Raw genomic sequence first — 26558 nt, 5'->3', positions numbered from 1 at the left:
AGGTGAAGCTTTAACTTTTGACTTAGCTCTTCTTGAGGGTAGAGACAGGGAACAGAACAGAGGGACAGATTTGTATCATGAAAAAATATCTACACACCATCATCCAGGATGGGACGCACGTCTTGTTGCAGCCACCAGCCTGATTTAAAATACTGTTTTACAGAAACATTCAATTATTTTGCCGAAGTTCGGAGGACTGTAAATGGATAAAAGGAAGGAGTGTTGTCTGTCTCCCAGTTACTGGGCTCTGATTGGCCTGAAGGCTGAGGATAATCCCTTATATCACCTTCCTGAGAGCTTGTTTTATCAATGGAGTCTCTCACACTATCTGGATAATCTACTCAGAGCTGAACCTGCACTGTTAACCTGTTGTAGGGCCACCTGATTAACCATATAATGATCATGATCTCATGGTATGAATAAACTTGATCAGATGCTATATTAATATTCACATTTTGCATAGAGTGCCTGTAAAATATCAGATTTGTATAGCTCCAAACAACTGTTTCATTACCTATGCCCCTGTGATGCCTGAGTTTGCTGAGTATGAAACTATTTTCTACATAAAGCTTTTATTTTTCCATATAAAGGGGCATTGCACCAATGTAACATGTCAAAGTTAACTGGTCATGACAGGCATTAACCCAGTGAATAATGTCCTCTGACATGGCACAGACAGGAAGGGTCTAGCAAAAGCTGGGCCCTATCTGTCACTTGGTGTAGGTCTGAAAATGAGGTGTGATCAGGTGCATTGTTGGCATATTGCTATTTTGAGGCAGCAGAAAGCACCATAAACCAACCATAAGCCAACAAAAACCTGGTGTAAAGTCAGAATTGAGCAGTATTTTCCTTCTGTTTCAAGGGCACATTATTCTAATAGTAAGATGCACCAACCTCAGTCAGAGACAGTCCCATTCTCACTACATTTAAAAAACAGCTTAAAGGATGACCATTGACTCATCAAATCTGCTCCCATAAATGAATCATTGATCAGCCCTCTCATACAGTTCTCTACTGTAGCCCCTTGTTGAATCTGCTGTATAACTGCTGCTAATATTGTTGTGCACTTTATATGTTGTTAATTAAACTGTTATTTATGGTATGTCTGTCTGTCTTTTAATGTGAGGACTACGGATGGAAATTAGCTTCTAGCTAAATCCAGCATATTTACATGACGTGATGTATTTGTATCGATTGTTCATTAATATGCACTGTCCTCTTCAAATAAATTGAAATTGAATTGAATAGATAGGCAGGTTCACAACCTGCATACACTCTAGTGATTACACACACAGGCCCTTGTGAATGGGCTGCAAGTGGGTGAAACAATACAGTACATTATCAATGAGGAAAATATTGACAGTCTCTGAAATTTAAACACATAGCAGAGATCAGAGCAGAGCTGCAGAGCTGCTGTCCGACTTCCCATTAAGAGAGATGCTGTGCGCATTTATGCACGAGGAGCAGCGTAACTTCAGTGATTATTTCAGAAGCTAAAAGTTTAGCTCAGTTTCCTCTGTCAAGTTCAGTTTTTAGTTTTGCTGCTTGAATGTGCCACAGTATTTGCCGCAGTGACATCACTGCTCTAACTGCATTACCTTCATTCCCATCATGGGAATGGTAGGATCCAACATTTTTGGCGCTTGACCCATACTAAGGACTGAAAGTCAGAATATCTCAGCCTCTGCTGCATCAGTTTTGAAGTCCTACATCTTTATGGAAGACAGATGCGGAAGCACTGGATTGCTTGTAACAAAAGAATCCAAATTTGGCAAGTTTATTGACATTTGTCAGAAATGTACTTCATCATTTTTTTAAGAGGAAATTCCATTTTTTCACTCCTTTATCATATACACACAGGCCTGAAACACACACACACACACGCACAAACAGGACCTACACATGCATTAAATGAAGAGATGTCAGAGTGAGGGGGCTGCCTTGACTGAGCAAACAGTTGGTGCAAAGTAAGGTTGGTTCCACACTCAGGCTTATGTGTGATTTGTAGGAATTTGCAAAACCACTGGTGTGGTCCTTTAAATGAATTAGGTTCCTGGCCAAGTAGCAAATTATATTTCACTCCTGTGCTGCACAGACACTGTATTTGCTTTATCTGCTCAGTACAATGGCTTGTAGAAAATGGTTGTAACTGTAAGTGTAGGTGTTGCTTCCTCAGTGCTGTCCTGCAGTGTTAAAGCTGCTTAAAGCTCTCCATCTTTGACTGGCTGTGAATGAGTTAGGCTTCTGTGTGTAAGTGTGTGTGCATGTGTGTGTGCGCGTGTGTCTCAGGTTCTTCAGCACTGACGTCAGAACAGCAGTGCAGGAACATCCTAGCACCACTTCGTTATAGGATTAAGAGTCTGACTGACTATATTGGTGGGTGAGTGTACTGAGGGAACATGAAGGGAGGTGGTATAAGCAGGTGCAGGTTTGTGTTTATGCAAACATGAGACAGAAATGTGTCCAAGTCGACACATGTCTCACTACCTGATGGACTTATGCCGCTTTGCCAAAATGCATTCAGTTGTTATTAAAGGTTAATAAAAGTCATTGTGTATCATGGGTTACAGTGATGTTCCTAGGTTGTGAAAGCTGATCAAATGATTATATTGTGCCTAACTGAAATATGCTATTAGAATTTTGGATCAGTAAAGGCTTATTCTGCTCTAAAAAAAATGAAAAATACAGGTTCAGATGTAACTTTCAATAATTGCAAGTATCAGTATATGAGTCTAACCTTAATTCAGAACACAGTACACAACCAAAATATAATAGCAACGGTGCATTTATAATGTGCAATCTGAGTCATCTTTATTGGCCTTGAGGCGTTTAAGGTCAGAGCTGCAGTATCACCAGCACAGATGCTTTACTCAGTGGCCAAAATGGAGGATTACACCCAGGCTGCCATCAGAATGTGAGCCAAACAAAAAGGTGCCATGCTGATGCCCAGCCAAGACTGGGCATCAGCATGTCTGGGTTACATGGTTTAGACTGATTTTTTTTAAACTGCAGTCTTTATCAGGGATGTGCTCCAGGTTATGTAGTGGTCGAAGGTTACTAGGTATTGACATTGCTGTTTTACCTGATTGACAACATATTCAATAAAATAAATAAATAATGATAAAAGCCCCAAGAATAATCTTGAAATAGTAATAGTAATAATTGCTGGAGCTGAATAAATGCATTGGAGACATGACTAAGCCTTGAGTGCACAATTTTATACAACAAGGGAAAATATTATTATCATTATTAATAATAAAAAGGAGCAGTTCTTGTGTTGTCATAGATGCCCAGTCCTGCGTAGGTTCGTGGCTCTCTTTCCCAGTGACAAGGTCTGCCTGGGGTCGATGATACTCTGCTGCCTCCGGGCCTCGCAAGATTTCTACCCCTGGGCTCTCAACAAACAGCACCATGCACCAATAACACAACAGAGTAGAGTACAATATAACACTTACTTTACGTTCTCCATCGGCGATATCTTAACTTGCTCTCATAGCACTGTAGGGCGGAACTTGTTGTGCTCACAGCTAGCATCCAATCACAAGGGAGGGACTTACTGCAAAATTGGTGGGAAGAAAAATACAGCCCTCAAAGATCTCCTTCACAGTCCCCACAAGCCAGGAGCATTACTTCCTTGTCTAACAAAAAAGTATACCAGCAATGTGTTAGTGAATTGTGTCAATGATGTCATGGCAGTTTATCCTAAGTGGGAAGGAGTTAAGAAAATACTGTTTTTTTTAGAAAGCAGTATGACGCATACGTATTTCCCCAAAACTAAGCACTGTCATTAAGAATATGATAGGTTTATGTTTTCAGCTTCATTCCACAGGATATATTATGTTAGCATGTTTCTCATCGTTTTTATGGCTAACGTAAATATTAGCTTCTCCAATATGCTATCTCACACTGTATTTAATGGCAACAAGAATCATATATTTTTTGGTAATTGAACATATTTTCTTAACACCAAACACACCACAACAAAGACTATTTTACCTGACAGAACACATTACATTAATCCTAACGTCCTGAGTGGAGAAATTTCTGCCCTTTGGCCACGGCCTGATGTCACCAGCCAATGCAGAAAAAGCAGGCATCAGGTGTAGAGGTGAACGTTTTCAAATCTGGTTAAAAAAAAAAAGACAACTAATGGAAGTGATGCATTCAGCCCCTGGGGACCCTAAAGCAAGTGACTTGTCACATGCCTGGGGACCTGACTCTCCCCATTGGCTCACACTTAAGAGGCCCACAGTTGTTTCAAGGGCTTAGTGTACTCATCTAAGGTGACTGGATTATTGTTAATTGGGAAGTTTTTGCAAATAATTGTTCATCATCCTGGAAACTTTCATGTCTTTGTCTTGAAGTAAAGGAATATTAAACCAGAACAAAAACTGGTGCTTTGAACTTAAATAATGATGAAGAAATACAATCACCAACTTGTTGTGTCATACATGTTTGAGCATTTCCATAGACCTCCACTTCAATTCATGTATCTGTCCTTACTGTTTTCATGCAGGGGGTCTTTTTCAGAGGTGTTCATGGTGAGAGAGAAGGCAACAGGAAAACTTTACGCCCTGAAATGTTTGAAGAAAAAATACCTCGCTCATAGCAACCTTGAAAATGAAATTAATGTACTGAGAAGGTAAAGTATGGACACACACACACACACACACACACACACACACAGACAGACAGACAGACAGACAGACACACACACACACACACACACACACACACACACACAAACACACTTACACACACATTTATACAGGTTATCCATTATGTTCTAGCCAACATTGCCTTTCTCTTTAAAATACATAGAATTGTATGTGTAGCACCTTCTTACCTTTGCTTATTAACAACCTTAGTAAGAAGTTAACCCTGCCTTGTTGTTCATACAACGCTGTAAATGTGTAACATTTGCCACTGAGAACAGCAGTGATGCCTCAACCTACTGTATTTTTTACTGTTTCAGGATACAGCATGAAAACGTGGTGGGACTGGAGGATTTCTACGAGAGTCGAACACACTATTACTTGGTCATGCAACTGTAAGTGGACTAATTATCATCACCGTTTTTATAAATTATTACTTTGGTAGAACAAAATGTTGACAATGGGTCTCATATTGAGTGTAATGAAATCTGACAATAACAACAACATATGAAAATTGTGCGTATTTTTTTTATATATTTAAAAGCTTTTTAGAAGTTTTTTTCTCTTTGATTTACAGCAAGCCACTGTAAAGTTGGAAACATCATTACCCAAAAAGTACTTAGACGGAATCACACACAGCTGCATATTGTGCATCTGCTTGTTCCATACATTTAAAACCCTTAACATACATTTTTCCTCTTCTGTTACCCCTGTAGCTTTAAGACCAGAAAAATCATCCTACTCCACACAGTCTGACAACATAATTTATTCTATATTAGACTGTTCCATCAAAACTAAATGGTATTGTCACCTAAACCCGAAGTTCCTTTTTTTTTTTTTGGATGGCTATCACATTTCATTAAAAGAGTTATCGGTATTCTACAAATACTGTACATAATTTTATAATTCACCCTGATATATTTAATATATTCAGAAACTATAGATTCTCTAAAATTTTTACGAGCCCTCAACAAATGTTTTTTTCCAACAGGATACTTTGTCCAAGGTCAGAAGAAGGCAATAAAATCTCTAAAAAGATTATAAAAAAAAGACACTAAAGATTTCCTTTGTGTGCGTGTGTTTGTGCAGGGTGTCAGGTGGGGAGCTGTTTGATCGCATTTTAGACAAAGGGGTTTACACTGAGAAGGACGCCAGCACAGTGATCAAACAGGTGCTGCAGGCTGTCAGCTACCTGCACGAAAACAGCATTGTGCACAGGGACCTTAAGGTAACACACGCACACACACACACACACACACACACACACACACACACACACACACACACACACACACACACACACAGAGTAATTTCAGCAAGAAGGAAAAAAAGCTAGAATGACAAAATGACTAAATCTCCACACAATACAAGAAGTCCTAAATAAAGATGTTTGTGCATGTTTTAAGTAACTGAAGTACAATTTGCTTTAAGTACATTACACTGTAGGTTTAAATAATTAACAATCCTATTATAAAATGCATAGGCAAAGTTACATTACATAATTTTCCTCTTTTTACTCTCTCTCTCTTCCTCTGTGTTTGGACAGCCTGAGAATCTGTTGTACTACAACACAGATGAGAATGCTAAGATCATGGTCAGTGACTTTGGTCTGTCTAAGACGGTGGAGCATGGTGTGATGTCCACAGCCTGCGGTACGCCAGGATATGTTGGTGAGTTATTGGGGAGGGGCATACATATACACTTGCTTGCAATGCACCCATAAACAACACAACTACTGTCAATATGTTTCAAGAGTGAATCACAATCCACTGTTATTTAAGTGGTGTATCTGTGGTGATAACATAAAAAATAATACAAGAAAATTAAGAGGAATCATGAAAGGAACATTATACAGTGTGAATGCTATTTAAAAATGTTGAAAAGGACAAGAGCAGTCACTCTTCTGTCCACTTACAACCCCATATCTGGGGCCAGTTCACAGTAGCAGCAGGCTCATTAAATAGTCCAGGCGTCCCTCTATACAGCAAAGCTTTCCAACTCCTCCTGAGGGATCCCATGTCCCAGTATGTTCTGGGTCTGCCCCGAGGTCTACCAGTTGGATGTGCCTCCTAAGGAAGGTCCCCAGGAGGCATTCTGATCAGATGCCTAAACCAATTCAGCTGTCTGATGCAAAGGGGCAGCGGCTCCACTCCAAGCTCCCTCTGGATATGTGGAATCTGCATTTCTAGATCAGAAGTTCAGTATTTGCTCAGAGCCTCCTTTCTAAAACCCTGGTAAAATATTTCCTAGGGAGCAGTTTCAAACCCCCAAAATTGTAGCACACCCTCTGGTCCCCCTTTTTTTAAATGGGACCCACCACCCTGGTCTGCCATTCCACACTGTCCCCAACCTTCATGTGACACCGAAGAGGCATTTCAACTGAGACCGCCCAACAATGTCCAGAGGCTTCAGCATTTTGGGGTGGATCTCATTCACACTTAGCACCTTGCCAGTGGAGTTCCCTTACTATCTCAGAGGCCTCTGCCAGGGAAATGGGTGAGACCTTCTTTGTTTTCAAACTCTATCTCCTCCACAGAGGACATGCTGATCAGGTGTCTGGACACATGTAAAACTCCTGTGAGTTAAATACCTTGTGGGCAGTGGACCTCAGCCAGATGTTCCTAGTTCTCCCTTACTACACCTTTGGATTTACCAACTCTGCTTTTCGATCAAACACATCATCAAGTGGTGATTAGTTGACAGCTCCTTTTCTCTCTTCCCCTGAGTGTCCAAGACATATGGTCACATATCGGATGATACAACCACAAAGTTGATCATCCATCTTTGGCTTTAGGTGTTCTGGTACCAAGTATATTTATGCTCTAATATGGTGTGTGTTATGGCCAATCCATGACTGGCACAGAAGTCCAATAACAAAGCACTACTCTTTTTCACATCGGGTAGGTCATTCTTCTCTCCGCTTTCTCCGTTGTTGACCACATGAGTGTTGAAGTCCCCCAGCAGAATTATAGAGTTCCGAGGCCAAGGATACTCAACTTGCTTTGACCAGGGGCCACTTTTGCAAAATCGCAGGAGGCCAGGGGCCAGTTTGGGGCGTTTCTAAGATTTGAAGACATTCAGAGCTTAGCCTGGACATCTGCTTTGTAGAAGGGTCCGGGGAACCTTCCTTAGCATTTTTTTTATTTTGTTTTATCAAAACGCTCTATTTTGATGCTTTTTTATGCACTCTTGGACCTTATTGACATTAAAAGCTAAAACAATTCCAAGTGTTAATCAATTTATTATTATTTTGAATTAGAAAATGGTTGGCAGGTCACCTGGCATCCTATCATGGGCCAGATTTGACCCCACCCAGAGACTTAAAGAAGGCTTGATACTCCGAACTGCTCTTTGGTGCATAAGCACAATCAACAGTCATAGCAAGCCTTCCTCTCAGCGGCCTACATGCCAGGGGCTGAGTACAGTCTCTTTCCAGGATTTTACTTCCAGACTCAGTAAACCCAGCTATATCCAGTTGATACTGCTCTACCTCCCACACTAGTGGTTCCTTCCCCATCAGGGCGGAAGATGTTCCATGTCCCTAGAACCAGTCTATGATGCCAGGCATCAGCACACCTAGGTTCTTGCCTTTGCATGGCCTCATTTAGTTCTTTCAGGCTGTACCTGATCGGGCCCCATGGGTCATGACCCAACCACCAGACAAGCTTCCCTCCCAGGTCTGGCTCCAAGAGGGGGCTCTAGTCCCTATGATATCATGTGCTGCAGCTCCAGTGTGGCTGATTTATCTAGGAGCTATTGCCCCTGACATCACAGCTCCCAGGTTTACAGGGATGCACACACCCCTTCATCACGATAAGGTGATGATTCTTGGAGTGGCAGGAGCAGTCAATCAGTTTTCCTAAAAAAATGACAGTCCAGGGCCTTTGTGCTTAAAATTAGAGGAAAATATAATTCTTTATTCAAATATATCAAACTCGTAAATGTATTAGCTGTTAAAAAGTACACATTGTCATCATGAGAGACTGAAGGTTTTTGATTGTCAGTTGAATTTAAACTGTATTAGAAATTTGTTGGTAGTCATTGACGTTAAAATGATTAATAATATTATCTATGACATTTCCTATTGGTGCTATTTAGTGATTAAAACATACTAATGACTAAGTCATCTTGTAGATTCCAGAAAATGTTGAACTTTCTTAACTTAATCATGCTATTACATTCTCTAGCTGGCACTCATGAGCAGATGCGTTTATGCTGACATTTTAAATCCCAACAATAACACAACTGAACATTTATGATCCACTATAGAAACTTAAATATGAGAGGAAAGCTATGGTAAAATAATCCATTTTGACTTTCTACAGCCCCTGAAGTTTTGGCCCAGAAACCCTACAGCAAAGCAGTTGACTGCTGGTCCATTGGAGTCATCACTTACATCCTGTGAGTACCTTTCTCTTCTCTAATAAAAGCATAGCACATTATATGACTGTTCATAAATAGTGATCTCAGACTGGAGAACTAAGAAGATGTATTAGCTCTGGAGCTATTTCCCAGTCCTATAAGCTTGCATTTGATAGTTTACTTTCAATAATAAACTAAATGTCAGAAGCCTGAGGTTATGCAGTAAATATGTGGACTTTTCTTTGTTGAGAAATCAGTTTGATACAACCAGAGTTAAAGCATATCTTAAATTGATCCAAAATGTAGGCTAGATGTAAGAGATAACAAAAGATGGATACACTGTAAATGGGATTAGCTGAGTGAGCTTGTTGTCTCTGTGTTGCAGGCTCTGCGGCTACCCTCCATTCTTTGACGAGAGCGAGACTCGTCTCTTTTCAAAGATCATGAGAGCTGAGTACGCCTTTCATTCACCTTTCTGGGATGACATCTCTGAATCAGGTATGAAAACAGCAGAAAACATCTCAGTCTTCACACAAGTCTACAGTAATACTCCTGCACTTTCTTTTCTGGAACTGTATTCATTTTTATACATTGCTTTAATGTAAATCCCAATGACTGTGACTGAGTCTTGACTTTAAGCAGCTATAATCAGTATTTTTATAGTAAAATCAAATGACAATGTGAAAATGATGTGACAGTGTGAAAGAGGTCGATTTTAATACTGCATCTACAGAGAATTAGCACCTAATTTGTTGTGAGGCTTGCAACTTTACTATTTTGGTTTACTTGCATAATTTCACTTTTTGGTGCAGCAGGCAGCTGCTTTCAGCAGAAAAGCTAAATGAACAGCAGACAAGACACAGTTAGAGACTGGCTGGTCAACAGAGCATTTAGCAGCTAAACAACCAGGTATTTCTTTAAGAGAGGGCATATTTTACACTTACTTACATTCATCAGATGGCCAGAGATACAACTTCAAATGAATGATAATCTCGTTAGCTAATAAGGGCCCTGTTCTTCAACTCTGGCTAACTAATTAAGGCTAAAAATAATCCTGTTTATTCTCATCCAGCTAACTTGGTTCTTTGAAAGTGCTTGGTGTCTATGGAACCCTCCCAGCATTCCCAGGGGCAATAGAGTCATTGAGTAAAGTCTCATTTTATGTGTGTCCCTGCATTGTTACGAGGGTCTTTTTGTTCTACATTGAGCTTTTAAAATATTTCCACTGTTTTCCCTCTGTTAACCATCTATGAGTGATGCTAGCTGCAATGGACCCAACATTCCCAATGGATGTGCAGAAGACTTTTAGGAGACAATGCTATGCAAATTAAACCTTACTAAAATCTCTAAAAACACATGTAGGCTATCCAGATCATAGTAAAATGTCTTGGTTGTGATCCAGCTAACTGTCAGTAAGTCTGCACTTTAGCAGGTTTGGGTTTAAGGACTTGTTGCTCTGACAGCAAGTCAAGATAACTTTTAAATTAGTTAACAGGAGCTATAAAATCAAAAAATCAAGACTCAGTTGAATCATCAACATTTTTATCTGGATAATTTGGTTATCCAGGTATGAAAAAGGCTAAGTTCACCATGTCAACTCAAAAGGTGTCAGTGTTGTGTTCACAACTTGTCCGCTGTCCCCATGAGGCCACCCCCACCCCCCCGAAACAGTTATTGCACTTGGGCTTACTTCATAAATGTTCCATGGAAATGGAATGCATTGTTGCACTATTGAAAAGGGAGTGTTGAAAACAGGTAGTGTCATGTAAATGTACAGAAGAAATTCCAAAGACTTGGTTCGTAACTTGCCTCAAAATCATTACTATGATTAACCTCACTGTTAGACAAATATAGATCAGGATGTGTTAATATATCCTTAGAGCTTAACCTAAGAGGCTATAGACCAAGGTACCCACTTACATCATCCACAGCTATAGTGGTTTGACCTGCTTGGATTAGGTCAGATATAACTGCCGTAGCTACTAGATTGGAAAGGACAGTTCTCACTTGCCTGGGGAACTAAATTAGCTGTCATTAAGAGACATGCGAAACAAACGTCCTCCTTACCAAAAATAGATCAATGAATAAAATTAAAAAAGGACCAAACTATTTCTCTGAATATTAATACTAAAACCCAGAATGGAAAAAGAAGAAGAAATGCTTGTCTGAAAAGGGAACATACTGACAGAGAGGAGACATTAAAAAGCTAATCGATATTTTAAAGTTATTACATTGCCAATCTGGAAATCCATCGGTAAAAAAAAAAAAAAAAAAAAAAAAGATTTTTTTTCTTCCTTTACAATGTAAAGGAATCTGTCATGAGAGATTATTACATTGCAGGATCTACCTTCTTTTATTTCCAGTTGTGTAGCTGATGCATCAGCAGAGAAATGCCACCCACTGTTACATAGTCTACATCCACTCCACCAGAAAAAACAACAAAACTTAAAACTGTCCAGAAACACTGGGACAGTGCAAACAAGTTCATTAATTAATAAGTAAAAGTAAATGCCATGTTAGGTGTGAAGAAGTAATACAGTGGTGTAATGTATCAAAAAGGAGGCAAGAGACAGGTGACAGATGATGATCAATCTGATCACTGTATTGTGGTAGATGACTTGAATGAAGAATGAGGAATTTTTACATAACGTCATCTCATCCTCATAATGTACAGTGATAAGTATGGAGTGCCGTTTGTAAAGTGTCTCACGCTGAAAATAACATCAACATTTTGCCACATTTAGCTTCAAACAATGTTTAAAAAAGTATTGTTATTTTTTTAACGTCACCTTTTACCACATTTACAGCAATATTTGTTAACTTAGAAATATATTAAATAGTTAAATCTAAATATTAAATGTGGCACCTAAATGTTAAATGTTAAATCTAATAGTTAAATCTAAATATTAAATGTGGCACCTAAATGTTAAATGTTAAATCTAAATATTAAATCTAAATCTAAATGCTAAATCTAAATCTAAATCTAAATGTTAAATCTAAATATTAAATCTAAATCTAAATGCTAAATCTAAATCTAAATATTAAATCTAAATCTAAATCTAAATGTTAAATCTAAATGCTAAATATAAATCTAAATATTAAATCTAAATCTAAATCTAAATGTTAAATCTAAATGTTTTGGGTGAAACTAAATATTTAGCTAATATGCAAATTCACACTGCCGGTCACCGGAAGTACCAAAATAAAAGCTGATGGTCAGACTGTTTATAGAATCAAATAACGAATTAAAACCAACTTATCGGGGGAAATGGACACTTGAACATACATTAGCGTGATAATAACTACCTAAAATAACAAGAAACGTGTTTGGAGAAATTTTATTTGACGTGTACTTTGAGTTGTTAGTGTCCCTTCTGAGGGAATCACCTTGTTGTTTACAAATACTTCCGGGTAGAAAACCAGCGGAGTTTAGCAACATATATATATATATATATATATATATATATATATATATATATATATATATATATGCACATCTCACGTTTTTCACGTCACTGTATCACCGTTTAGACTAATCTGGTGTTTGTAAAGCCTATAAACACTATGACTGAACAAACATTACTATCACGGTCTGAAATTAATAACATGGTTATCATAGATTAGCGGGGCTAACTGTTAGCTGTTAGCCACGTTAGCGTTGTCTGTAATGACTCACTAACTCTAAACGGTCCGTGAAGAAAATATTTTTTCCAGCGGATGTCTTAGTTACAACATGATTGAGCTAACTGGAGTAGTTTAATGTCGTATCCGACAATGGGAGACATTTAACAGATGACGTCCTGACAGCTTTGCTGCTGCTGCGGCCACTGGTGCTTTTTAGACATCGTGATTTCCCAAAACTGAATAAATACCACACATCGCAACACAAAACTGCTTTGCTAGCTCAATCATGTTGTAACTAAGACATCCGCTGGAAAAAATATTTTTTTCACGGACCGTTTAAGAGTTAATGAGTCATTACAGACACTGCAAACGGGGCTAAGAACTGACGGTTGTTAGCTTAGCTTAGGTTGTTAATCCCTCCGAAGGGACACTAACAACTCAAAGTACACGTCAAATAAAATTTCTCCAAACACGTTTCTTGTTATTTTAGGTAGTTATTATCACGCTAATGTATGTTCAAGTGTCCATTTCCCCCGATAAGTTGGTTTTAATTCGTTATTTGATTCTATAAACAGTCTGACCATCTCGAGCTTTTATTTTGGTACTTCCGGTGACCCGGCAGTGTGAATTTGCATATTAGCTAAATATTTAGTTTCACCCAAAACATTTAGATTTAACATTTAGATTTAGATTTAGATTTAATATTTAGATTTATATTTAGCATTTAGATTTAACATTTAGATTTAGATTTAGATTTAATATTTAGATTTATATTTAGCATTTAGATTTAACATTTAGATTTAGATTTAGATTTAATATTTAGATTTAGATTTAGCATTTAGATTTAGATTTAATATTTAGATTTAACATTTAGATTTAGATTTAGATTTAGCATTTAGATTTAATATTTAGATTTAACATTTAACATTTAGGTGCCACATTTAATATTTAGATTTAACTATTTAATATATTTCTAAGTTAACAAATATTGCTGTAAATGTGGTAAAAGGTGATGTTAAAAAAATCACAATACTTTTTTAAACATTGTTTGAAGCTAAATGTGGCAAAATGTTGATGTTATTTTCAGCGTGAGACACTTTACAAACGGCACCCCATAGATAAGACACTTATCAACGTCATGCAATCAAATTGCCCTTACACCAGCCATTATCCAGGGCTCAGCGTCCCTGAAACACACAAGCATTTGGCTTTTCTGGACTTCATTTGGCATAGAACTTTTGTTCATCTCATAGGAGTGTCTCTGTCTTTTGCTCACATTTTAGTATTGTTTTTTTGTGTTTGGCTAAAATTACCTCACCAGGATAGAGTCCAAACTTGAGTTACGGAAGAGTCACAGGCGCTCTGTTGTTGCCGTCCCTTGTTGCAGCCTGAAAATTCAAATTGCATAACAGTAGCAATAACATAACATTTGGATAACCTTTAGAAGGAACTGAACGTAATTTCACTGCAGGTGACCAAATGTGTATTATTGTATGCTTGCAGCAGATAAGATTACTGAATTCTAATCAGAAACTAACAAATGTCAATGCCATATCTCAACAGCCAAAGATTTCATCAGGAATATGATGGAGAAAAACCCCAAGAAACGCTTCCTCACCGAGCAGGCACTCAGACACCCATGGTTAGTCCTTTCTCTTTGTCACACACACACACACACACACACACAGTTTTTTGTTTTCCAAATGAACTAAAGGTCGTGACTTGATTGCAGGATTGCTGGAAACACAGCCAAAGATGTGGACATTCATCACTCTGTCTGTGAACAGATGGAGAGAAACTTTGCCAAATCTAAATGGAAGGTAAGTGACACTGCTTTATATTGCAGCTTTATTTGCCTTAGTTAAATAAGGGCAACCAACATAAACTGATCTAAGCATGCATGATCAACAAATACAGTGTATATAGCCTTATTTTAGCTAAATATGAGCATTTGAAACGTACTGAGCACATTGACAAATTGTGGCAAAGTGCATTATATTTTTTTTAGACTATGACAACTGATCCTTATCCATTCAGCATTGCAACCATCATGTTTTGAAAGTGACCACACCTGCTGAGGGAAACAAACTCTCAATGTTTATAGCTACTTTTAAAGCCTATGGAGAAAGTATTTTATACTAAAAAGACAATGACTATGTAATTTAAAGTTACAGTGATCTAAGTGGTTTGGAAGCTAAAGCTCTGAATACAATGCTAAATGTAAGCATGTAATGCACTTTAAGTAATAGTTAGGATTTTTTGAAGTGGGGTTGTATGAGGAACTTATCCATAAAGTGTGTAGTGTATTGCCTGCAGTAGATGTCACTCGGTATACCCTCACTTTAGAGAAGCAGACAGTGCCACCACAGAAACTAAGTATTGTACTGCTGGGGGCGGAGGCAGCAGCAAAAAGTATTTTAGCCACCTAAAAAACATCAGTATAAGTTGAAGTAGATTGAGAATTGAGAATATTTTCACCACTTTTCCGTGCCATCAGACAGCCCTTTCCTCTGGCACTACATTTTTAATATAGAACTTCAGTATTGCAAGGCATAAATGCAGCTGTACAGTGCACTGTATTACACTGCAGAACAGCTATTCAGGTCAGACTTTCAGGAGTTTATGAAAGAAGCAACAAATGCGAGAAAATTAAAAGATGATAATGACAGCGACAAATGCATTTCACTGTGGAAACAAAAGGATACCTTAATGAACCAGAGTATACAAAGGGAATATGGAAGTTCTATGGTTGATAAAATGTAGTGCTGAAGGAAAGGGCTGTCTGATGGCAGGGTAAAGTGGTAAAAATAGTCATTAATATAGCGTCAGCTTAAAGGTTTAGTGTGTAGAATTTTCGGGGATATTTTGGCAGAAATTAAATGTAATGTTTTCTTTAGTCTATAGTAAGAATTGCTCTGTTTTTGTTACCTTAGAATGAGCCATTTATATCTACATAGGGAGCGCATCCTCATCTATGGTGATCTCTATGTTGCATGCCATATTTCTCGAGTAGTCCAGAATGGAAAAACCAAACACTGGCTCTATAGGGTCATTCAAGTTTTTGTGTCAGCCACTGTAGTTAGCAGCCCCTCTGCCACATGCTGCACATATTCAGAAAAATACATTTTTTTTTAACATAGATTGCTTTATTCAGTGGTTTTACCAGTTTAAATCCCCGGGTCTGTTTGTTTTGGAGAGGAAGAGACCTACGTCTTTTAAGTCGGCTCTTGGTAAAAACCTTCTGAACGTCTGGATCTTAAGTTGTCAGTGAAAATAGGTGAGCATGCATTAGCAGGTGCTAGGCTAGCAACCCGAACAGTGTAGAAGAAACACTGACATGTAATGTGAAACTGCTTTATTCAATGTTTTTACCTGTTTTAATCACCTGGGTTGTGTGTTTTGCAGAGGAAGAGACCTCTGTAGATAATTTAGCTCCCTGCTAAAAACTCCCAGAACAATGAACACTGAAGGAATTCTTACTGAGAGAAGCCTAAGATGGTTGCATTCTGCAGTCCCCACCGCTAGATGCCACTTAATCTCCCAAATCGTTGTTTAGGGGGATTTAGGGACTGTTTAAGGATTGTTCCTTTAAACTGATATTGTTTTTGTCATAGGCCTTTGTTTAAGTGGCTAAAATATGGAAACTTGCTGTCTGACAGCAAGGTAAAGTGGTGAAAATACTGTCAATATAGCATCCACTTAAACTGATATTTATGTTTTTTAGGTCGCTAAAATATGTTTTGCTTCTAACCCCCATCCACAGAAATACATTATTTAGCTTCTGTGGTGGTACTCCTGCCTGCTTCTCCAAAACTAGGGGCATACTGACTGCCATTTACCGTATGTAATACACTGACTACCTCACCTCATATAACCTATAACCCCACTTCAAAAGATCTGAACTATCCTTTCTAGGTGTCAAACGTAATAATCTGTATTGACAGTGTGAAATGTTTTAAGCACTAATACTGCATGCAACACTTACATTTTATTATGTCATTATGACATTTCCAAACTCTACCAATTTAATTGAGGTGAAGTAAATCATTCATGACACAGTCACTTATTATATAAAGCCAACCAAGACATATTCATGGCAGGCTGTCCTTACTAATTCAAGACAGATGTGTCATCATGCCATACGTTGGCAGCACCAGTGTAACCTCCTCTCTTTGTGTGGGTATTTTCAACAGCAAGCCTTCAACGCAGCCTCAATAATCAGCCACATGAAGAAATCCCTCACTGATCCCTCACACCTCACAGTGCCCGACATCATAGTACAGAATGACGTGGAGACGCTGGGACCCTGCCACCATGAGGCCGATGCCCTAGACCCAAACGGGAATCCTGTTCATGCAGCAAATCATCTATGCTGCAGTAATCCTGAGTCGAGCAGAGGTCTCTGTCCACCACTGAGAGCCTGTCACAGCGAGCCTGGGAATGCCCTCACTGTTGATGAATCAGGAGAAGTCAATAACTTTCTTTCAGAGATCGATGCTCCTTTCAGGCCGTCCAAAAGGTGAGAGCTGCTACCCTGTGCTAGCTGCCAGAAAATCAGGCATGTCAGATTTACCAGAAATATAAGAAAGAAGTTGGTACAATATTGCAATTATTAAGATATGGATATATTAGCTGTAAATTGATAGTGGTGAATTCGCCAAGAGATCTATTACTATTTTAATAGTAAAGTCAGTCTGCCTCTTCTATGAAAGTTCATCATCCAGTGGCATCCCTAAAATTTGAGTTGAATTAACTTACCTAAATGTAAAAAATTCAAAATATGTATATAAAAACATTCCTACATATTCTTCCAGATCTTTCTTTACTTTGGGGATACTGTAAGTATCCCTATATCATGGTGAAATTAGGAGATTAATATTATCTGCAAAAAGTATTGGCAGTATCTGTGGCATTTGGGAGATCATTTATGTAAATTAGAAAGAGCCATGGTCCACGAATAAAGCCTTGAGGTACATCACTATTAATTATGTTGTGTCTGTGACAGAGGTATGTGTTTGGACAGTGATATACTGTCTATGCCAGTAGTTCAGATTTTTTTTTTTATCAACATGTAACTTTTGAAATATTTTTTCAGCCAAGTACCCCATGACCAACTCAAATTTTTTGCCAAGCACAAACTGAACAAATGTTAATGTGAACATGATTATGTTTGTTGCAGGCAGTTGACAGTTTATGTCATTCAACAGTTTAATGACTAAATAGGAATATTGAATATCGAACATTAACTTTTTTTTTTCCCCCTTAGCAAACTCAAATTAACATTAAAAAAAGTACCTCCTGCAGTAATCCAGAGTTCCCCAAGGAGTACCCTGTGTTGAGAAACACTGGGCTTGTTATAAATAATCAACGAACTATTTAGAAAAAAATTAGGCTTTGGTACTGGTAATGGCTATTGGTTCCAAAAAAAAAAATCTGAAAATATTCCAAGAGTATTTATTAATTTCATGTAATTTCATTAAATGCTGTGGATAATCTACCTCCAGTATGGGTCGTAATATTGTCATAGAGGTTGAATATTTTTATGAGAACTATACATTAACATTGTTCACAAGCTTTAAAGGTCCAGTGTGTAGGATTTAGGGACGTCTAATGGTAGAAATGGAATATAATTTTCATTGTAAACATGGATAAACTTTATTCCAGACTCAAGTCCATATAAAATACATACAAAAACACAGACAATACAATAAAAACAACACAACACGTAGGTTTAAAACACATACAGGCATCTATTCCAGTGCTTCCAGAAGTATGACAAATATTTTATGTCACTTTGTGCAGGCACCTCTAGGGCCATAATGACTCCATTCTTTGACTGGCTAAATCGACACATAAAACTGTAAATAAACTTTCTAAGAACAGCATGAAAAGTGGGCACATCACTGCTTACAAACATATGGCTTGCACTTGTCCATCTTGGATGCCTGCGTAAAATCCTAAATGTATCATTATATGCCACCTGGATTTTTTTTCATTTTTGCAGCACTGTACCTGCACCACAGGTGTGCAGTATACAATGAAGTACAATATGACCTAAACAAAGCTATCTTGACATCATCAGTGCACTTATTAAATTTTCGTGCAAGCCTGTTGGCTACATAGAGTTTGCAGCACTGACGCTGGATGAAATCATAAATCATCTCTGATTATGTGGTCAGGATATCTAAATTTGTTCACAACTCCAAGCACTTGGTCTGCTAGAACAAAGGAAGGAAAGTTTGACTTCTTATCCTCCTTGGTTTTCACAATTAAAATAACACTGTTTTTCGAATTAAACATAAAATCATACTGCACACCATAGCAGGACCATAGCAGGAACAGAGCAATTGCTGCATACCAACACTAGAGGGAGACATAATATTATGTTTTCATAAGTATATAATCACCTGAAACTAAAAATAATTGTGTTTTCGTAACCTTACGATAAGCAATTTATATCTAAAAACTGAGAGGGTCCGCCATGTTGCTCTGTAGTGCTTCAGAACTGACGACACTGGCTCCACATTGGGCCATTTACTTTTTTGCATTAGCCACTTAATTCTCCAACACATTTGGCAGAAGAGGGATGATTTTCAGTTCTGTAAAATCACTGCCACTTAATCCTACACACTGGACCTTTAAAAATCTGTTTATATTTTGAGATTTGGTGCAGCTAGTTGTTTTTTGCACATTTCTGTGGGTGAATCTATAATCCTGGTTGTGTGATGTGTTGCAGCATGGATGCTGTATCTCACAGGACGGACCAGTCGCTTCAGTCTGGAGTGTGTTCTGTCATGTGATTGGCTGGCCAAACCTGAGATGAATCTCATGCAGGTAGAGTCAGGTAGGAATTTAGATTTTGATTATACAAATTTCTGACCCAAACCAACCAATATTTAAAAAAATCTCTCTCTCTCTCTCTTTATAGCTCGTCTCTTGAGTTGACAGCACTCAGTGGCATTCCACTTGATATGAAGGTGTGGACACATCTGCTGCTCAGCTGCCTCATGTCTGCTGTGGTCCTCCTGCGCAAAACATGTTCTATTGACAGACACATGCAGTATCTGCAGCACAGAAACACTTTAACATGGGCACCATATTAAAACAGGCACAAGTAGGGATTCATCATTTAAGAATTCATACAAATAATGTTATGCTTATGGCATTTATTTATTTATGTCGTGAATAGATTTAGGTGGCATATGCAATGTTAAAGCTTATTAATGTTTTTTTCTTAGTCCTATTTGACGGATATGGCTGTCCTATAAATTCCTATGGCTTACATGTTTTTATAAAGCTGGTAAGCTTTTTGAGACTCTGAAACTTCAGAGTCATATCACTTGTATGCTCTGTGTTTTTATAAGGTATACTCACTGTTGGACACTTTAACAAAATCTGGGAACATACTTTTAACATACTTTTAACCATAGTGACTGGACTGTTTAACCTTGCAGACAGATTTTTGGACGTGTTTGTAGATTTCCATTTCTGCTGAGTTATATTGGTGGATTATAAAGACTGTGGATGTTTCTTTTATTTATGAGATTATATTATATTTTATTTTGATGTGAACACAGCAACCAGGTGTTTGCTGTGTTTTCTGCTATGTACATAAACTGCTTTCTTGTTAAACAACTGAACTCATTAAGTGCCACAATATGGTGTAAAGATGCTGTCAACAGTAGAGATGTCTTGGAGGATTCTGAATACACACATTTAGTGACATACATTTTTTTGGTTGTTTTCTGAAAAAGTCTTTCTCCTTCTTGTGTTAAATAATTAGCTGCGGTACCATGTTGGCCTCTCCAGTAAGCTTTAAGACACACACCAAATCATTTATGGGCTTTTATTTAAATACTGTGGATTCTGCACAAACAACAGATGAAAAACAGAAAATAAATAATGTAACATTCACCCTCTTTTTCAGTCCTAAAAATGCAGTAACTGTGATGTTACGTTCACAGTAGAGTGTATTGCTGCTGACAAATAAAAGTTTGCTGTCAGAAAGTCAAAGGCTGTGATATTTTTCTAGATAAAATGCTCAATGATGAAAATGATATTGACAAACTTACAATAACACAATGTTTTTGACCAAATATCGATATGTAGCCATACAATGTGATAATATTGGTACTTTTAAAATGTATTTATACACACATTGAGACACACATCACAATACAACCCCACCCCCCACCCACTCCCACCTACTTTGACCCAGTTATAACTAGTCTTTAATGCTCAGTGTATTCCAGGTGGAGAGTAAAAGTTTACCTCAGCCTGAACGCTCTTTCTATCTCATTCAACCCCAGATAATGACTTCCTACATTTCCCACAATTCTTTGACAACTGCCAGAGAAGAGGTGCAATAGAGTGGTGAAGTCCATCCCATTACATTGGACCTCCGTAGGACCTTACTCCCAAAAATCAGCATTGTATATACATATGATGTTTGTTGATAAATAAGATAATTTTGCAGGTTAGGAAAGTCACAGTTTATTTTAAAACTATTGAAGCATAAGACTTCCTCTCTTGAAGCTACAATGCTTGTGTGCTTCGTACTGGGCTGTACTCACACAGGCAACAGGTCTTGCTCGTTCTTTTGCCTCCCAGCTGATAAAAAGGCCAGGAGTCGCTGAATAAAATACATCTGGTAAGATAATGTTACATTTGTGTATGGACCATGAGTCGAGAAATGTAGTTCACTAAATGGTTTCACACCCAATCCAGCAATGCTAAGACAAACCTACAACAAAGTGCAACTTTTTTTGACTTGCACAAGTATCTTTTACATTGACAAACATCATATGTGTAAAAGGGTTAATAAACTGACTTGTCGCTGTTGACTACCATCCATAGTTTTTTCCAATTAAGGTCCCATGAGGGCCACCGAAAGGGGGGGGGGGGGGGGCTTCACCTCTCTATGTTATGGTCGTGTTATGGTATAGCAGTGTCCCAGAGTTAGTGAGGAATTCCCCTTAGTAAAGTGACAGCTTTTTTTGACAGTAGAAGGTGTAAATGGTGTGGAAGGCTGGTATGAAGTGCTGCAGTGATGGCAGCAGCAGATGCTGCTCGGAGGGCAGCTTGGGGACTTTTAGCCCTGACAGGTGCTGAGGTCACTGGCTTTCTTTCGAAGTGCTTTCAAAAGGTCTTTAAGCTTAGTGTCGAGTCCTTCGAGCTTTGTTGACTTCTGAAGGATCTCGTCCTGCAGCGTCCTAAGGGTATCAGCTTTACCTGGAAAAAGATAAAAGTACAATCTGAAGACCAAGAAAAAATCATTCAAGAAAGGATTTAGTGTTTCCCTGCCAGACTCTTATTTCTGGCAATGTGCAGAAGGCCAACTGAAAGACCAAACAAAAACATTTAGACCATCATGTAAGGTAACTCTGGGAAAAACGGCTTTTAAATCAGTATTAAAAGTGACAGTAAATGCTCTTGAACAGATACTGTAAATCTAAATGGATGATACTACAGGTGGAAACACTGGGCTGTATTGCTTCTATAACGTGTTTTCTTTCAGACTAGTGGAAAGATAACATCTAAAATACACATTTAGGTGTTTATTTCAGTTCCGATATCTATTTTGAAAATGTATGTAAAAAGCACATATTTATTAGATAATTGTGCCCTCTTTGCTTATTTAAACATAACATTTTGGTAAACTTAATTATTAACTGGGGAAGTTTCATGGAGATATCTTTTTTTTCCAACCCTATTTACCTGTAGTATCTTATTTTTGCTTGAAAAAATAGCCTTTAAAGATATGTACTGTAAAATTCCAGAGTTTTTTCCTCACACTCTGAGCCAGACATCTCCACCTTAGTAGCACTAACCCAGCAGGTCTCCAACTGCACTACAGGCTGATAGTTGCTTGAATTAGGCTGTGACATTGGGTGACCAAAATTAAATGTCAGGGTGTCTAATGCCAATGTCAATTTGACACAGAATACTGATGACAGATGATGGTGATATTTTGCTGGTTTTAAGTTGTGTTGTGTAAGTAACTAAAATCCGATGTCTTGCAAGCATCTCATGCCAACGTTATCTTGACATCCACACAACGTGAAATCTTAAGTTGTTAGACATTTAAAATATTGTCAACCTGATTTTCATTCCAACCAAAATTTAATGTCTGTCCCAGGTAAGAGTCCAATGTCTCTCCAACATCATATTGATGTCTGGTGCCAGCGGATTACATACACCAGACTTTTAACAGGTTCTAACAGAGGGGTTTGTTCATATTTTATCCTTGCCCAATTTATATAACATTTTATTCCTAAAAACATGGCAAAAATGTTTTTCTATGGCTGCTGACATTTATGGAGTGATGAAAAGAGATATCAGAAATTCCCTCTGTAAAAAAAAACCATTGACTCTTAATGAATGAAACATTCAACCTGGCTTTATCCAGATTTCTGAAATATATGCAAACCAGAGCATATCTAATATTTCATATTTGATATTTAAACAATGCCCCTTTTCATATTACAACAAAATTTCATGTGTCTCTCATTCAGTTGTCTTTTTCTTTAAGTTTGCTGCCTGCCAAAGAGCCTATCTCCTTTCCATATTAATTCTGTTTCCTAACCTCTGAGGCAGAATAACAGTCAAATCAGAATCAGCAGAGAGAAACACTAAGTTCAGCTATATTTATCAACCATCTCAGCATCACCCTGAGAAATTGCCTTTCAGAGCAATGGTGTAAAGACTTAACTATGAGGCTTTCTTGTTGAAAGTGAGTGACATTACTCAAAAAAAAAAAAAAAGTTTATGAACCACAGACTTGATGGTGGTGGTGGTGCAGTTTTGCTGTATTACCTTCCAGAGACTTCAACATGTTTTCAGTGGTGTTGGCCAGAACTCCAGCATCATCCTTCAGCTTCGCCAGTCGATCCCCCACCGGCCCTGCGCCTCCACCTGGCCCAGGAGTTGGAGCCGCGTCTTTGAGACGGTCTAGCAGGTCCTCCACGGACAACAGTTCCTACAAATACACACACACAGACATATTTAAACCGTCCCTTTTCAACAAGCAGCTTTAATAGGGTGTCTCAATAGGGTGTCTTCCAGGAGATTTTCAGTAACTTTCCCTAAATGCAGACATTTGCATAACTCACTATGTAAATGTTTCAGCTAATTTTGATATCTCTATACTACCTTTACACTAAATACAGGTGGATTGGTGAAGTTCTTGTGATCCCCCCCCCCCCCCCATACCATTACAGTATAAGACACTAAAGAATGCCAATAGCTATAATCTTCGCCCTTAGCCCAAGATACGATTTTAAAGGGGAACAATTGACCTTACAGTGTGCTGTAACTGCAACTGTTTACGTTACATAGCCAACAGTGCTACATGTAGCTACGGGCTAATTTTAGAGGCCTGATTTCTCTCAAATTTTGGATAATATTCCTGGTGGAGAGTGTCCAATCATGTTTAGAAGCTTTTATGGTGATTTGTATATGGTAGAAAGTGCCACTTTTCTCCGTTATAGTCATTCCCAGCTGTAAGTACACTGCTAATGTACATGAAGCTACATGTTAACATCAGGAAACCATGTTATCTTTTGCTTGCTGATGGTAATTTCTCCTGATTTGGGATCATATTCCTGCTGGAACACGTTCAGTTATATTTTGAAGCTTTAATTGGTGATTTTCACTGTTTTCACTGTAAAGTGTCGCTACGTTCCGTACCACTCATTCCCCAGCTGCAGTGACAGTACAGAGACACAGATACGAAAGACCCAAAAATGCTGACCAATCAGAGCAGACTGGGGCTTTTTGTGCTTTAACAGACCAGTGCTAAAACAGAGTGTCTCAGACAGAGCGTGAACACAGGTGTTTCAGCACAGATGGTATGAGGAAAATAAAGTGTGTTCTGGCTAATAAAGCATGTAAACAACTAGAAACCTTAAATACAAGTATGAACCTGAAAGTTAGCATAATAACTTCTCTTTAAACTGGTCCCTTGTAAAAGTAAATGTTCATTTCAAACTCCTGCTTAAGCAGCTTCAGCAGGTCTCCCACCTTTTCTGCTGCATCTGCTTCATCTTCAGCTTTGTCTGCATTGTCCTGTGCATCCTGGGCTTCCTGCTTTGCATCCTGCAGCAGGTCTTTGAGCTCGTCTAGTTGAGGCTTTATTGGCTTCATCACTGTTGAAACATCATCCAGAGCCTTCTCAGCTGGGCTTAGCTTGTCTTTGGCCTGCATGAAGAGAACCCTTAAAGCTCAGTACTGCTCGGCAAACAGCTTTTATGTCAATGAATGATCCACCATGTCACCCATCCACTGTTTGATGTTTATATGCTTCCTACCATAGTCAGACTGTTGTTCAGGTTGTCTATGAGATCCATGCTGTCCTGCAGTTTGTCCTCCAGGTCAGCGAGGGAGTCCTCCGTTGTGGTTAAGTTTGTCACCAAGTCATCCACGTTGTCCTTTACTCCCAGTGCCATATCCCTGTAAGTGTGCGATCAGAGAAAAACTTTTACATCATTATGACATTTATCATCACTACAAATACATATCAGAGCACTTATAGGTGCATCTTTCCATGTTTTTTGTGAATTGTTTTAATATCCATCCTGGGATTATTAGTAACACTAGTTTTGCAATACTGGCTTTTTTAAATGCTGTGAATTTGCAAAACTGATTATTATCTGAAAAAGCAGCAATAAGCACCAGTAACCATCACGCTGGCGTATAAAGACCCACCTGGCAGCCTTGGCTTCCTTCAACAGTTTCTTGGCTGTTTCCAGTTGCGGCTCGGCATTGTTCAACACAGCAGTGCTGTCTGGTAAACTGGCTGCCAGATTCTTCAGATCCTCCAGCTTCCTCTTTAGAGCAGCAAGGTTGAGAGGCAGTTTGGCTTTCAGGATCCAGTCGCTCACCTCCTGGATCTGGGTCAGGTTGGAGGATGGGTCTGTGCAGACAGAAAAAGGAAAAGTTGGAGGCAAAATTGCAAAGGCACAACCTTGGCATCCCCATCTCATGAAACCATTCCAAACCAGCCATCATTACTGAAACCACGTAAACTTCCATATAACCGTCCACTCAGGGCCAGACTCAGGCTGACGGAGGGGCTTGGGTGAATAAAACAGCTGCAGGCAACAGTGTGCAGATGTTTTCTAGCATGTAAGGCAGCCAACATGGCAAGGCATTGTGTTTTCTCCACTGGAAGGGCACTCTTAAAGGCACTTTATCCATCTAACCTCTGTACCAAAACATTCTTTACCTGTCAGGAAATCTTTGAGGTCTTTTACAACGTCACGCGTCTCTTTCAAGTCGTCTTCTAGGTCATCTCTGGCCTGCTTCATCTTATTGGACAGTTTCTCTGCAGACTTTCGCACCTGATTGGTTGTGTCCTGTGTATCCTGGAGCTGTAAGGAATTGATGTTAAATAATGTTTTAGAATCTGTATATTGCTTTTCATAATCTGACAATAATCTAAAATAATATTGCAACAACATCTAAAATTGACTGTGCTCTTGTAGTAAAGTTACAGCGATGTGCCTGTGGAGTCAACAGGAGAGGAAAGTGATAAGAGGATGTGTGTGTGTGTGTGTGTGTGTGTGTGTGTGTACCTTCTCTGCAGCCTCTGTGATCTTCCCAGCGAGACTGTCCAGTCGGTCCTTCACATCCTTAACATCAGCGTCAGCCCTCTTGCTCAGAGGGAGGGCGCCCACGCACTTCTCACCTTTTTTACAAGGTGGGGTTCCAGGAGGTGGACACAGATCTCCACCTTCACACTGGAGAGGGGTGCAGGGCTTTGAGCGAACACTGCCACATACCTGAAAAAAAGTCACAGATAGGGATATTAGGATTTAAAGAGGAAATATGGAAGATATGGTCCCAATAACAAAATGGCCATCAAATATCAGGGGTTGATACCATTCCCAATGAGCTAAAATAGAATCTCTATATTGC

General features: G+C 38.7%; 2 protein-coding genes across 4 annotated transcripts in view; one reads left to right on the top strand and one right to left on the bottom strand.

Annotated features, from left to right (window-relative positions):
• LOC125885604 (calcium/calmodulin-dependent protein kinase type 1D-like) overlaps window positions 1–20708 on the top strand; it is a 23903-nt gene extending 3195 nt beyond the window's left edge. Inside the window, exons 3-13 of one of the 2 annotated variants that reach the window (XM_049571280.1) lie at window positions 4517–4642; window positions 4976–5050; window positions 5745–5883; window positions 6202–6325; window positions 8981–9056; window positions 9403–9515; window positions 14205–14283; window positions 14374–14461; window positions 16835–17160; window positions 19378–19475; window positions 19570–20708. In XM_049571280.1, the coding sequence (XP_049427237.1) occupies window positions 4517–4642; window positions 4976–5050; window positions 5745–5883; window positions 6202–6325; window positions 8981–9056; window positions 9403–9515; window positions 14205–14283; window positions 14374–14461; window positions 16835–17160; window positions 19378–19441 (1210 nt within the window). In that variant the 3' untranslated portion in view covers window positions 19442–19475; window positions 19570–20708. Of the gene's footprint in view, window positions 1–4516; window positions 4643–4975; window positions 5051–5744; window positions 5884–6201; window positions 6326–8980; window positions 9057–9402; window positions 9516–14204; window positions 14284–14373; window positions 14462–16834; window positions 17161–19377; window positions 19486–19569 lie in introns of both variants that reach the window. The other variant, XM_049571271.1, reaches the window with a different exon arrangement.
• Window positions 20474–26558, bottom strand: part of lamb3 (laminin subunit beta 3) — a 24878-nt gene continuing 18793 nt past the window's right edge. For both annotated transcript variants that reach the window (XM_049570259.1, XM_049570339.1), the window contains 7 exons: window positions 26216–26422; window positions 25867–26011; window positions 25347–25554; window positions 24950–25091; window positions 24663–24839; window positions 23457–23619; window positions 20474–21872 (listed from right to left, as the gene is read on the bottom strand). In XM_049570259.1, coding sequence (XP_049426216.1) covers window positions 21733–21872; window positions 23457–23619; window positions 24663–24839; window positions 24950–25091; window positions 25347–25554; window positions 25867–26011; window positions 26216–26422 — 1182 coding nt within the window. In that variant the 3' untranslated portion in view covers window positions 20474–21732. The remainder of the gene's footprint in view (window positions 21873–23456; window positions 23620–24662; window positions 24840–24949; window positions 25092–25346; window positions 25555–25866; window positions 26012–26215; window positions 26423–26558) is intronic.

The sequence above is a fragment of the Epinephelus fuscoguttatus genome, linkage group LG1 (assembly GCF_011397635.1).
Source record: "Epinephelus fuscoguttatus linkage group LG1, E.fuscoguttatus.final_Chr_v1".
In the NCBI taxonomy this organism is placed as follows: domain Eukaryota; kingdom Metazoa; phylum Chordata; class Actinopteri; order Perciformes; family Serranidae; genus Epinephelus; species Epinephelus fuscoguttatus.
Note: the sequence above shows the minus strand (reverse complement) of the source record. Positions and strands in the feature narration are given on the sequence as shown.